The sequence below is a fragment of the Nycticebus coucang genome, chromosome 5 (assembly GCF_027406575.1).
Source record: "Nycticebus coucang isolate mNycCou1 chromosome 5, mNycCou1.pri, whole genome shotgun sequence".
In the NCBI taxonomy this organism is placed as follows: domain Eukaryota; kingdom Metazoa; phylum Chordata; class Mammalia; order Primates; family Lorisidae; genus Nycticebus; species Nycticebus coucang.
The window spans coordinates 133,588,503-133,602,265 of record NC_069784.1 but is presented as its reverse complement, the minus strand read 5'-3'; the positions used below and the strand labels follow the sequence as shown (position 1 = coordinate 133,602,265).

Sequence of the window (13,763 nt, the reverse complement as noted above, 5' to 3'; positions counted from 1 at the left end):
GAAAACTGAACCTTAGAGTTTGGAACCTTGTCCAAAGTCACTAGTTTAGTCTTTCTCCCAAGATAGATTCCAGTGCTTACTGCGGACCAAATACTGCTGTAGGCATCTTGTATGTATTAACTCATCTAATCCTCATCACAGCCCTCTGAAATAGGTGCCCTAATTACACCGTTTTATAGCTGAGAAAAGTAAAATGCAAAGTAATTAAATAACTTGTCTAGAGCCGACGGGTAGTTAGTGGTAAAGAAATTCAGAAGAGCTGGGCACAGTGGCTCATGTCTGTAATCCCAGCACTCTGGGAGGCCGAGGCAGGGGATTACCTGAGCTCACAGGTTAGAGACCAGCCTGAGCCAGAGCCAGGTCTCATCTCTAACAATAGCGGGGCGTTGGGGCGAGCCCTGTAGTCCCAGCTACTTGGGAGGGTGAGGCAAGAGAATCACTAAGAGTTTGGGGTTGCTGTGGGCTATGACGCCACAGCACTCTACCAAGGACGACAAAGTGAGACTGTGTCTCAAAAAAATAAAAAATAAAAAAAAAGAGATTCAGGAGACGGTGTGGTCTCAACCCTTAGCCAACATCTCAATCACCTGGAGGGCCTGTTGATGCACCGACCAGCGCTGGAGCGTCTGAATCCCTTGGCTGGAGCAGCACTTCACTTTCCACTTGTGCAACGTCCCAGCTAATGCTGATGTGGCTCATCTGGGACTCGGAGAGCCACTGCTCTAGGGCGAGCTCTCTCAATCATCACGGAGCAAGAAAAGTCTAACTCAGTACCAAAATATATATGTTTTGCGTGTTTTAAACATTACTCCTAAGAACCATTAGCAAAAAATAAAATAAACATCCTAAAATTTCAGAGAATTCCTGTGAAGCTTTTTACTAGTCAACTCAAACGAGGACACAAAGTCGTCCCTTAGCCGGAGTACACAGCAAAGGGGCAATGGCGCGTCCTTCTCGCAGGAATTAGAAGGCGGATGCCAGGCCGGCCACGTGCGTCGGGGCTGGGCAGCCAAGTGCCGCCGCCGCCGCCGCCGCAGGGCCGCGTTCTCAGAACCCGCCTGGGGTGGGGCTGTCAACGGCACCCGAGGCGATTCCCCCGAGGCCGCCCTCCCCTTTAGGTTTATTTCCATTTTCTTTATTTCCGTCCGTCCAATATGGAACGAACAGACTTGCACGTTACACCCCGCTCAGGAGGAGAACCGGATCGCAGTTCTCCACGGGAAAGGGGACAGCAGCGGGAAGGGAAAGTCTTTAAAACGGAGCGAATCCGGCGGGATGCTGCCATCTTGCCCCCGGCGCACCTCGCAGGGCGGGGGGCGGGGCGAGGCCCGGGGACCCCGCCCCCTAGGGGCTCTCGGGAGCGCGGGCCGCAGCGCGCCGGGCGGAAGCTCAGACGGCGGGGAGCGCACCCGGCACTGCAGGCGCGGCGGGTGAGCTGGGCGCGGCGGGGCTGGCGGGCGGAGGGACCGGGCGAGTTCGCGCCGCGCGCTCGGTGGCGGTCAGAGGCCAGACGCGACCACTGCTGCGGCCGGGCCGGCCCGGCGGAGGAGCAGCCGCGCGCGAGCCCCGGCGGGCGGCTTGTTGGGGGGTGCCGGGATCTGGGGGTCCCCGCCCGGCCGCCGCGGGCAGGTGGAGTTGAACCTGCCCGTGCACCGGCCGCGCGACCGTCCCCTCTCAAAATAAAAGCTGAGCCCAGGTGCGTGGACGCGCTCCGTCCCGCGCCGCCCCTCGGCCGCTCGGGCGGTTACAATTTTTTAAAAGTGTTTCTCAAAGGTTCGACGGTTGCGGTTTTAACCCTGGAGCAACGGTTGTTACACAAAGTGAAACTTGCTGTGTGCTCTGTCCCGCGCGGGCTTCCGGGCAGCCCTGAGAAGTCCCGTGGCGGCTCGCGCCCCGCTGCTCCTCTCCAGCCCCGAGCCCCCTTCTCCGGGGCCCCGCCCGCCCCACGCCCCCTCCTCCGGGGCCCCACCCGGCCCCGCCCCGCGCCCCCTTCCCGTGCCCCCTTCCCTCGGGCCGCGGTGGTGGGCGGGGCGGTGACTCAACCCCGGCGGGCCGGTTCTTAAGCGGGTGCGCCGGGCGCGCGCCGACTGTGCGAAGGGCGGGCGCGAGGGCTCTGGAGCGCTCTGAGGGCTCTGCTCGGCCTGCAGGTGGGGACAACCGAGACTGCTGCTGGAGAGTCGTGTTTCCGGGGGACTGAGGAACCCATCAGGAACCGAAGATGCCGAAACCAGTAAGTTGCCGCGTTTCGGGGCCGAGTAGCGCGCGTCCGGCTTGGTCTCCGAGGGAGGTACCTGCACCAGGCGCGGGGCACTGCTGTCTGGGGCAGGGTTCTTTTTAAACCTCTATGAGCACTGGAATCGGGTGTCGTCACCCCTCTTTGTTACTTGTTCACCCTTTTGTGGAACGCTAAGAAAACAAGATTTTGATGCCTTTCTCTCCGCAGTCGTCTTTGTGAGCTCCCTCTCCAGTATTTATGGTCTTTTCTAAAAACTAGAGGCCCCCTTTACAATTACATTTTAAAAGCGTGTGCTGATGCCAACTCGGAAGTTTCTTTAAAAGTCCAGATCGCAGGGACACTCGGGTGGCTTCGCACACGTACGCCTGCTCTCAGGGTTCCTTCAATGTCGAAACCAGATGCGACCTACACGCCCTGGGGCGACTTAAAGGGCTTTCGAAAGAGGAGGCCCTGTCCTTCGGAAGCTGCCTTTCAGCTTCGTTAACAGCCATTTCCCACCGGCCGGTGAAGCCATGCCCTGTTAACCAGTAAATGTGCTGGTTGTAGTAGGATTTCTGTCTCTGAGAGTTACTTATGGACTTGAATTGCACATGGAGGCAGGCGGAGGACCCTGATAGGGAGGCACCTTGAGCTGGCTCCCTCGCGGCTGCGCTGGGGTCAGCTGGCAAATGTGCCCGCACCCCTGTCCCCTGGAATCTGACTGTTAATTGCTGGCCAGGCCTGGGGAGTTGTGAGAACGAGGCAGGTTCTTCGTGACTGGCACTTCTTAGAAAATGCTGTATAGTCTACCTTCTTTAACATTGGTGAACTGGTATCCAGACACCTGGGAGAGGGATTAACAGTAACATTCTTTAATTGAGTTTTGAATCACAATGGACAAAAGATCAGTATTCGTTAAAATTGCTATTAAAGATACATAGGGAATTTATTTCTGGTTTTTCAAAATAAGTTGGCTCTGTAATGAATGCATATGTGCTTTTTCTACTATTAAATTCTTTGTTCTCTAAAAGAAATTCTTTATTAGTTTTATTTCACTGTTAAGCTGAAGAAATTAATATGGTAATTGGTTCAGAAGCTAATACAGTTTTTGCCTAAGTTATATTATTTCATCATGATGTAGTTTTTTTTTTAACTACACAAATTCTTTAAATTTCAAACTTAAAAGTGACACTTGACATCCAGGCTTCTCAGTACCTGTGGTGTGAAACTGACCTAAATAGAGAGCCTTACTCTGGGCTGAGTGAGTGGTATGCAGAGGATTGGTCAAGGTCTGGCGTGGCTTTCTTTATTTCACTAAAAGAAAAAACTCAGCTGTTAAGATAGCACTCAGTAAAAAGGTCAGTGAGCCGGTTACTACTTTTCTTTCTCATTTCTCATAATAAAGTAATCTCTTTTATTCTTTTTCTTTTTTATTGTGGTGAAGTATACATAATATACAATTGATCATAACCATTTTTAGGTGTACAGTTCATTGGCATGAAGTACATTCACATGGTTGTGCAACTATCACAACATTGTTTCCAGAACTTCATCACCCCAAACTGAAACTCTGTAACCAGGAAACTCCAACTCCCCACTTGCCCCTCCCCCCAGCCCTTAGCTGTCACCTTCTGCTTTTTCTGGGTCTATGACATTGACTGCTGTAGGTACCTGGTAGAGGTGGAATTATAACAATATTTGTCATTTGTTTGACAGTCTCATTTCCCATTCCACATTGTTTTGGGGGTTTATCCATGTTGTATGTGTCAGATGTCCTTTTTAAGGTTATCTTTTATTTCTTACAGCAGGTATATTTTAATTTCCTTTTGCTTTAAAGGTCTTTTATGATGAATCAAACTTAAAAAATACTTCTGACATTTGGCAAAGTGAAGGTAGCTGTTCAGCTGCTAAGGAGCACCAGATATCACCTGTATAGTAGAGCTAGAGTAACTTTTCAAAAGACTAAGTCTTACATATTATCTGGTTTTCAATTTTCCTTTTAGGAGAGCCATACCTGTCTGCCCCCTTTTGGGGGAAGGAGGGTCTTAGAAATAAAATAAAGATACTCATCCTTTCTTGATGTGGATCTGTTAGGGCGATTCCACTGGTCACTGAGAAGAGTTTAGAACTTGCATGTATTTGGATATGGTACTTCTAATCCTTTATAGAGAATCCAGTTTTGTTAAAACTGTCTTTTTTTTTTTTCTTTGCTGTCTCAGTAAATGTTAAAACGGAGCACCCACCAACAGTTCTATGGATGTGTCCTTTAAACAAAGGGTTAGTGATTGTAATTATTCCAACCTAAGCTGAGAATGTTCTGTTAGCTAAGAATGTTAGGTGGCTTCCCTGAGATTTAATATTTAACCACAGGATTAAGGAGCAAACACACTAAAAGAGTGGACACATTGCAATATTTCAGCTTTCCACCTGATCCATTGCGACTGGTCACCCTTGAATTCGGCAGGCTTGAGTCAGTTGATGACCTTATTCAGAAAACAGTAAAAGTGAAATAAACATTCACTGTGTTTTCTCAAACAAAGCATCACTTAATTAAAAAGATTGAGTGTTTATTCATTCCTCAAGAGGGTGACCTGCTTGGGGGGGGCGGGGGGGGTGAGACAGCTTGTCTGCCCTCTGGGAGGTTAGTGTCTATATCTGAGTGAAGACACAGGCAGTGCTGAAACAGGAGGTAGAAAACTCAGGAAGAGTGTCTTCAGAGAGAAGAGCCTTGGTAATGTTTGACACAGTTAAGAGGAAAACCTCTGAAAGAGGATGGGCAGACTACTGAAGTGACATTTTAGTGGAATCTTGCTCCAGGGCTGCGGGGAGGATCTGGTCAGCCCCCGGAGAGGAGCAGCTGTGGTGTGTTATCTGGTTTTGCTTTTCCCACCGCTGCTTTGGGGCTCTGTTGTGTGTGACTGGCAGACTTCCAAGAAGGATGATTGGGGGTTCCAGTGGGTACCTTGCCTTGTGCTGTTTGGTCTGTGGGTCCCCTGCTCTGGGCAGAGGCGTAGGGGATGGTGCTCAGGTTACTGGTTCCGGAAGCAGCCCCTGTGCCCTTTGATGTTAGGGTGACTAGAGCCCCTTTTTCTTCTCTCCCACACTTGATTTCTATAAATCAAGATACTATAGAAAGGAGGCATGGGGAATGGGAAAGAAAAACCATTGCAGTCGAGCTTAGGGAGGAAAAGGTGCTGTGTTGGAGGCCGAGATCTCTTAAAGGTGTTATGAGAAAGTATCTTAGACTAACTGCCTTTGAATGCCCTCTCTGTTTCTAAAGTGCTGTTACAAGATTTTCTAATTTGACAAAAGTTTCACTTCTCATTAGGAAAACTCTGTTCAAAGTTCTACCTGTGCCAAAATTTTAAGATAATTTCTGAGATTACCTGGCCTCTCCGGGAATACATAGCCGCTTCCACTAAATATTTTAACGGGCAGAATTTATTGAATATACTGGCATTTTACTCCTCCCCACCACAGTCTGGACACCTGGGATATATTTCCACCCCTCCTCCATCATGATGGGCAGATGGTGCTTTATTAGGTAGCTAAGATTTTGCACATGGCAGTGAGGAATGCTGACTAGGATTAGTGGTTTGACCTAATCACTGTGAGGCACGGTGACTGTGTCCGTTGGTCCATTAGTTCTTCCTGAGTTGCTATGTGCGATTTTTTTTTTTTTTTTTTTTTTTGTAGAGACAGAGTCTTACTTTATGGCCCTCGGTAGAGTGCCGTGGCCTCACACAGCTCACAGCAACCTCCAACTCCTGGGCTTAAGCGATTCTCTTGCCTCAGCCTCCCGAGTAGCTGGGATTACAGGCACCCGCCACAACGCCCAGCTGTTTTTTGGTTGCAGTTCAGCTGGGGCCGGCGCCTTACTGACTGAGCCACAGGTGCCGCCCGCTATGTGTGATTTTGAGGCTACTGAATTACAGACATGGAAACAGTCCCACAGAGGAAGTATGGAACAACAGCTGCATCCCGAGGAGGGGCCTGGGAGGCCTGGTGGACATGCCACGCGTGGGTGTCGAGGGGGTCAGGAAGGCATCCCCGAGACCACGCATTCTGCAGGCAGAGGGAGTATCCTGTGCAAAAGCACCGTGGTGGGGGCAGCCAAGGTTAGGGTTCCATGCGAAGACCAGTATGGCTAGCGAGGACAGCAAGTCGGGCCATGCCTTGCAGGGCTCTCTCAAGCGTTTTCAAGCTTAACTGATGATTTTGAGTAGGAGGAGGTGACATGGTCAGATTTGCTTTTAAAAAGTCGTGGCAATCTGTGATACAGCATCAGTAGAAGGAGAAAATGAGAGCCAGCCGATGCTGCGACCCTTGGAGACGGGAACTGGCTCAGGCTGCAAACGTGGATGCCTTCCGAGCTCCTTGGGAGGAGAAATCGACAGGACTTGAGGATGGATTGGATGTGCAGGGACAAGGGCAGTGTCAGGCCGATTTCTGGTTTCTGCCTTGCATAAGCGATGGGTGGTAGAAGGTTGAGAGTCTAGAATGGTACATGTTATTAAATTTGTGACTATGATTGAAAGAAGTCCTTGCTTTCATTTATTATTATTTATTATTATTATTATTTTGAGACAGTCTCAAGCTGTTGCCCTGGGTAGAGTGCCGTGACATCACTGCTCACAGCAACCTCAAATTCTTGTGCTTAAACGATCCTCTTGCCTCAACCTCCTAAGTAGCTGGGACTACAGGTGCCTGCCACAACGCCCAGTTATTTTTTGGTTATAGTTGTCATTGTTGGGCCCCGGGCTGGATTCGAACCCGCCAGCTCCAGTGTATGTGGCTGGCGCCTTAGCCGCTTGAGCTATAGGCCCCGAGCCCTTGCTTTCATTATTATAACTGCTCCCTCCCCTCAAATATAAAAGCACCAGACTCCTTGAATTATAGTATTTTAAAATCCAAATAAATTAAAATAATTTAGTAGCTTCTATGTTTCTCTTAAGTGTATGTATACACTATACCTACCTACACCTAAAAAGAAGTGTTAATTTAGTGCAGTGTTGTCAAATTTAGGTGTAGTAATTATCTGGAGACTTAATTCCTGGGTCCCTCAAAGCACTAATGACTCTCCCTCTCTAGGGTGAGGGGTGCCCTTGGGTACCTGTACTTTAAATAAGCTCCCCAGATGGTTCTCATGCACACCAAAATTTGAGAACTACTGATTTAGTAGGAAAATGGCAATTTTTATATATTCCTTTTTTCTTCTTAGTGAAGAAGTGAAGTGAGGCCAGGTTAGGTGGCTCATACCTGTAATCTAGCACTGTGAGAGGCCGAGGTGGAAGGATCGCTTAAACCCAGGAGTTCGAGACTAGCCTGAGCGAGAGTGAGACCCCGTGCCTACTAAAAATAGAAAAAATTAGCTGGGCATGGTGGTGTGGGCCTATAGTCCCAGCTATTTGGTAGGCTGAGGCAGGAGGATCACCTAAGCCTAGGAGTGTAGACAGGGCCAGCCAAGATCCAAGGCAGTGTCTCCCGATTTGAACTTCTCTCTGCAGAGAGTCCAGTGCAGAGATAAATTTGGCAGTGACCAGTAGTCTCTCAAATTTTGGTTCTTTGTTTATAAAGACCAAAAAGAGCCTATACATTCCCTACTAGATGATAGGGAAGCAAGATATTCTATTCCTTGTTCCTTTTTTCATTCTTCTTTTTTTCCTTCCATACTGACCTCTTTTGTTAGTTACTGCCTTAAATAATAGTGCTGTGATTTCTAACAAAATACTGAATAATTTTATTAATACTTACTGTTTGGGAAAGGAAAAGTATCCTGAGTAAATTGTAATTCTTAATTATTTTTACTTAGATGTACAGTTTTATGATGTTTGGCTGTTTGGAGATTCTCAGGATGGTTCAGTCAGTGTACCTACTTTCTTACAGTATTTAGACATTGGAACTCTGCAATCTGAACCAATAAAGTTGGTCTTCTTTCAGCGAAGGCATTTGAGTTTTCCCTTGTATTTTATCTTATTTTTTTTTTTTTGTAGAGACAGAGTCTCACTTTATGGCCCTCAGTAGAGTGCCGTGGCATCACACAGCTCACAGCAACCTCCAACTCCTGGGCTTAAGCGATTCTCTTGCCTCAGCCTCCTGAGTAGCTGGGACTACAGGCGCCCGCCACAACGCCCGGCTATTTTTTTGTTGCAGTTGGGCCGGGGCCGGGTTTGAACCCGCCACCCTCGGCATATGGGGCCAGCGCCCTGCTCACTGAGCCACAGGCGCCGCCCAGGAAGTAAAAAGTTTTTAAGTGGGCTCGGCGCCTGTGGCTCAAGCAGCTAAGGCGCCAGCCACTTATAACTGAGCTGGCAGATTCGAATCCAGCCTGGGCCCACCAAACAACAATGATGGCTGCAACCAAAAAAATAGCTGGGTGTTGTGGCAGCCGCCTGTAGTCCCAGCTACTTGGGAGGCGGAGGCAGAAGAATTGCTTGAGCCCAGGGGTTGGAGGTTGCTATGAGCTGTGATGCCACAGCGCTCTACCCAGGGCAACAGCTTGAGGCTCTGTCTCAAAAAAAAAAATAAAATAAAATAAAAATAAAGTTTTTAAGTGAAAAGAATGTTACGTAAAATAATAAACTGAGAAAAAGCTTGTATCTGTGAAATCCAAACTTTATCGTCAAGTGCTATAATCTTTGTATTTCTTTTGTGTTTCTTCCCCTGGATATGTTTTATAAACTTTGGAGTGTAACCTGTTAACTAAAACTTTACATGCTATAAATCAGATAAAGTTTGTCCATAAGTTTTCTCTGGGAAGCAGCAATATGAAGTGTTTGGGTTATTTAGTTAAAGGAAGCCCTGTAATCTTTCTGTCCTCTGGATGTTCTAGCTGTTTGAGCTCCCTTACTGGTCACATGGGTTCCTTCCTCAGGAACTGAAGCCCTAGTATATGCTCCCTGCTAGAACTGTAAAAATAAAATTTTTTGCCTTTAAGGAATGCTCTGTCTCATAGGAGAGACAGATGTGTAAAGACTTGCAAAGCAGCATCGTGTGCTAACAGAGGTCCTTACAGAAGAAGGCAAAGTATGCCCTGGGACCCTCTGGATGTGGGGAGGTCCCAGCTCCCTGGTGCACGAGGGCAGAGGGCCCTTCAGGCAGCATTGGTCAGTTCTGCTTTCCTTTATTCATTAAGCCCTGTTTATGACATGTGGATAAATGGTACTATTTCAAAGGAAATGTTAATTTCATTAACACAGGAATTATCCTTTTTTTTTTTTTTGAGACAGAGTCTCACTTTCTCGCCCTTGGTAGAGTGCTGTGGTGTCACAGCTCACAGTAACCTCCAACTCCTGGGCTTAGGTGATTCTCTTGCCTCAGCCTCCCCAGTAGCTAGGACTGCTGGTGCTTGCCACAATGCCCGGGTATTTTTTGTTGTTGTTGCACTTTGGCTGGGGCCTGGTTCGAACCTGCCACCCTCTATGGAGCTGGTGCCCTACCCACTGAGCCATAGGCGCTGCCCAGGAATTATCCTTTTAATCTATTTAAGAAAACAAACCTTAAGAGCAAAACAAAAAATTTGTGACCTTGACCCTAGTTTTACTGATAAAAGTAGGAGAGAGGAACAGAGAATCAAACTAGTCAGTAATATCAGGTACTGTTTATCTTTTTGTTCAGTTTCCACAATGTCATTTCGTTTTTCCTTTTTTGCCTGAGAGAAGGTCAAGTTAAAGTGGCCTGTATCAACAGCCAATGGTATATCATATTGTAAATAGTTCTCTTTGTGTTAGGATGGGATAGGCAGGTTGGCATGTACAGGCCAAATATGGCTGTGGCCTGTTTTTGTGTGGTCTACCAGCTAAGGATGTTTTTTTACTTTTTGCAGGTTTTCTTTTTTTTTTCTTAACTTTTTGCAGGGTTTTAAAAACAACAACATGCAGCAGACACCAAATAAGGCCCTCAAAGCCTAAAATATTTATTAATACTATCTGGCACTTTATAGAAAACATCTGTCAACTTCTAGGTTATAAGTAATTATTGCTTGTGCATATTTCACAGCTTGACTTGTAAATTTGGAAGCACATCCAAATTGGTTGGTTCCAATTTGGGGGGGGGGCGGGGGATGGGTTTGAACCCATCACCTCTGGCGTATGGGGCCGTTGCCTTACTCCTTTGAGCCACAGGAGCCGCTGGTTCCAATTTTTAAAAAAATTGTTCTCAGAGGACAAAGAGCATTTTCGTTAGCCAGTGTTAACCGCCCCATCAGCTTCAAGCATGGATGCCTATTGTGAGAACTGTCACCAAGGGGTGGGCATGGTTGGTGCTGAGGCAGTATCTTAAACAAAGCCGGTTTTCCTGGAGATTGTTTCTGTAGCGAAAGTGGTAGTATCTTATGTCATACTTGCTAAGCCATTGGATGATGACGGCTTTCTGGCATATGCTAAAAGGAACCAATTTGTACCTGATATTTGTGTTGAAAAGAGAATGGTATATAAATGAATTGCTTATTTATTGATAATTTGAAATTAACTTTTAAACTACTGTAGTCCGTCTGAATGTGCAGCTATAGATGTTGTGTGATCGAATCCCTAATGTGGCCCACCCTGTCTAAACAGAGCCCCGTCATTGCCCACCCTGTGCCCCTCTCTAGCTTGCCTCCCGCAGAACTCATCTCCATCTGGAATTGTGCTAGGTGCTTGCTTACTTGCACTTTCTTTTTAGCTGCAAAGTGAGAGGCAAGGTGGTTTGAGACCAGCGTGGGCAATACCTTGAGACCCCATGACTAAAAAAAAATAAAAAGGTAGCCAGGTGTCGTGGTGCATGCCTGAAGCCCCAGCTACACAGGAGGCTGAGGCAGGAGGAGCTCTTGAGCCCAGGAGTTTGAGGAGCTATGATTGTTCTACTGCACTCCAGCCGGGGCAACAGAGCCGGCCCTTGTCTCTAATTTAAAAATACATTAAAATAAAAAGCTTCATTATCTGTTTCTGGGGCACACTTTAAATTCTTGCTTTACTGGCAGATAAATAGAGGATGACTGGGTGGGTAAACATACCTGCGTCTGAGTGGGTGACTGTGGGCAGGTTTGTTCACCTCCGTCTGCCTCTTCATCTGTAAACAAGATCCTGCGTGTCTGCCTACTGAGATGACACAGGAAGCACGTGGCCCGCTGCCTGGCTGTGGTCAGAAAGGGCTGTGTGGGTCTCCTTGCAACTACTAAATTCTAATCTGATTAAAAGCTTTACTATCTCATGATGGTCATTCTTTTTCTCTGCCTTAAACAGCCTAATAAAATAATTCAAAAAGCAGATTTTACCTTTCTCATTTTGCTACAACAGCAAATAGTACTCACAGCCCTCCATAAAATTCACTTATTCAACAAGTGGAGTACCTTCTGTGTGCCAAGGTTTTAGGTACTGGGGATACACTGAACAAAGGGGCCTTTTTGTCTGTTTTAAGGTCATATCAAATGAGTGGTGGAGCCAATTTCCAGCTAATGTGCATTTCAGTCTTAAAATGTACACTGCCCCACCCTCTCCTAGTGGCCAAATGCCTTGGGAAAGTAGGTAGCAGGTCTGATTAAATAAAACAGCCTTTCTGTGTGGAGTTGTGAAGGCAGCTGTGTTTTCTTCAGCCCCTCTCTGCTTCCAAGAAGCTTATAGTATGGTGGGAAGGACAGGCTAATGTATATTACCAGGTGGTGGTAGAATGTTGCTGGAAATTCTCACCCAGGCTTTGCGAAGAGGCAGGCATACTTTTATCTGTGTACTAACTCTTTGGTGAAGAATTGGGCAGAGTGACTTACAGATGGGCACCGTGAGATTGTTTGTGTCTTTGGTCTTTTTCTAAATCACTCTTGCATTGGACAGTGAACCTGGATGATTTTTGTTCAGGTACTTGTTTTGCGTAGATTCGGTGCTAAGCCCGTCATTATTTGCCATGCATACTGAGATTCTTCCAGATACTGTGTTCAGGGAGATTGTTTTGATAATATTTTGCCTTTTGCACCATCGTTGGCATTTATTGATTACTTGTAAGTTTTTAGGAGATCCCAACCTTGTTCCTTATGATTTTTAAGGGGAGATTGTTTTTAAAGGTCACTTGGTTAAAGAAAGCATAGAGCTTAAATATGAGATTAGAGTCACTATTTATGAAACACATATTACTGTATATTAGTATAGTATTTTCATTAAGGTGTGTTTCATTGCCTCAATTAAATAATTAAGGGTGTTGCTTCTGGGATTTTGAAGTATTTCCTTACATAATACATTGCTGTTTGGGTGAGACTGCTCAGTGGATTTAGATGGGGAGATAGGGTGCAGAAAACTGGATGTTTTATTAAGAGCCTGGCTGGACAAAGCAGTGTGATAACAAGGCAGCAGAATGCGTCATATAGTTTGAACAAATTAACTGTTTAGAAGATACTTTCAAAGCAGTAGAATAAAACTGAATATTGAACATTAAATATTATAGAATTGTTTTTAATCATTTTGAATATGATGATAGTACTGTGGTTATGTATGTTTTTTAAAGTCCCTTAAAAGTGCAGACCAGGGGCGGCGCCTGTGGCTCAGCCGGTAGGGTGCCGGCCCCATATACCGAGGGTGGCGGGTTCAAACCCGGCCCCGGCCAAACTGCAGCCAAAAAAATAGCCGGGCATTGTGGTGGGCACCTGTAGTCCCAGCTACTGGGGAGGCTGAGGCAAGAGAATCACTTAAGCCCAAGAGTTGGAGGTTGCTGTGAGCTGTGTGAGGCCACGGTGCTTTACCGAGGGCCATAAAGTGAGACTCTGTCTCTACAAAAAAAAAAAAAAGTGCAGACCAAAGGTTTTATTTTTTTAATTCCAACTAAATCAGTGAACCTGGATGATTTTGAAATGATGTATGATGGCCTTAAAATCTGCCAGTAAACCTTTTTTTTTTTTTTTTTTTTAAGGAAAGGGAATTTTTTTTCTACTCTAGAAAGAGTAGATAGGTGAAACAAGAAAGCTGGAAACTGGCGTGGAGGCTGGAGAGAACAAGGAGGCTCTTCATGCTGTTCATTCTCTGCTTTTGTGAATGTTTCAAAATTTTGCTGATAAAAAATTTGCCTTTTTTTTTTTTTTTTTTTTTTTTGACAGTCTTTGTTGCCCTGGGTAGAGTGCCATGGCGTCATGCGTCATAGCTCACAGCAACCTCAAACTCTTGGGCTCAAACGATTCTCTTGTCTCAGCTTCCTGAGTAGCTGGGACTACAGGCACCTACCACAACGCTCCACTATTTTTAGAGCCGGGGTCCTTCTTGGCTCAAGCAGGTCTTGAACTACTGAAAATAAACCAGGTGTGATGGACCGAGCTTGTAGTCATGGCTACTCAGGAGGCTGAGGCAGGAGGATCTCTTGAGCCCAGGAGTTTGACTTTGCAGGAAGCTGTCATGGTGCCACTGCACTTTAGCAGAGACAACAGAGTGAGACATCATCCCCAAATTGGAAATGAATTTGATAAAATGAGTCATCTACTGGGTGGGATTTTTATGTAGCCATTTTAAGGGATCAGTGTGTATTCTATCTACTGGGGCTGTAGGTGGGCTGGGGGAGGAAGAAATATAGCGGAGCAGGAGCCAGGGTTGGGGTG

The 13,763-nt window shown here is 46.4% G+C and overlaps 1 protein-coding gene across 1 annotated transcript in view; it reads left to right on the top strand.

Moving 5' to 3' along the window:
• Positions 1-1,341: 1,341 nt before the first annotated feature.
• The window catches only part of EZR (ezrin), a 50,772-nt gene continuing 38,350 nt past the window's right edge, over positions 1,342-13,763 (top strand). The window contains exons 1-2 of the mRNA XM_053590424.1: positions 1,342-1,430; positions 2,148-2,230. Coding sequence (XP_053446399.1) covers positions 2,219-2,230 — 12 coding nt within the window. The 5' untranslated portion in view covers positions 1,342-1,430; positions 2,148-2,218. The remainder of the gene's footprint in view (positions 1,431-2,147; positions 2,231-13,763) is intronic.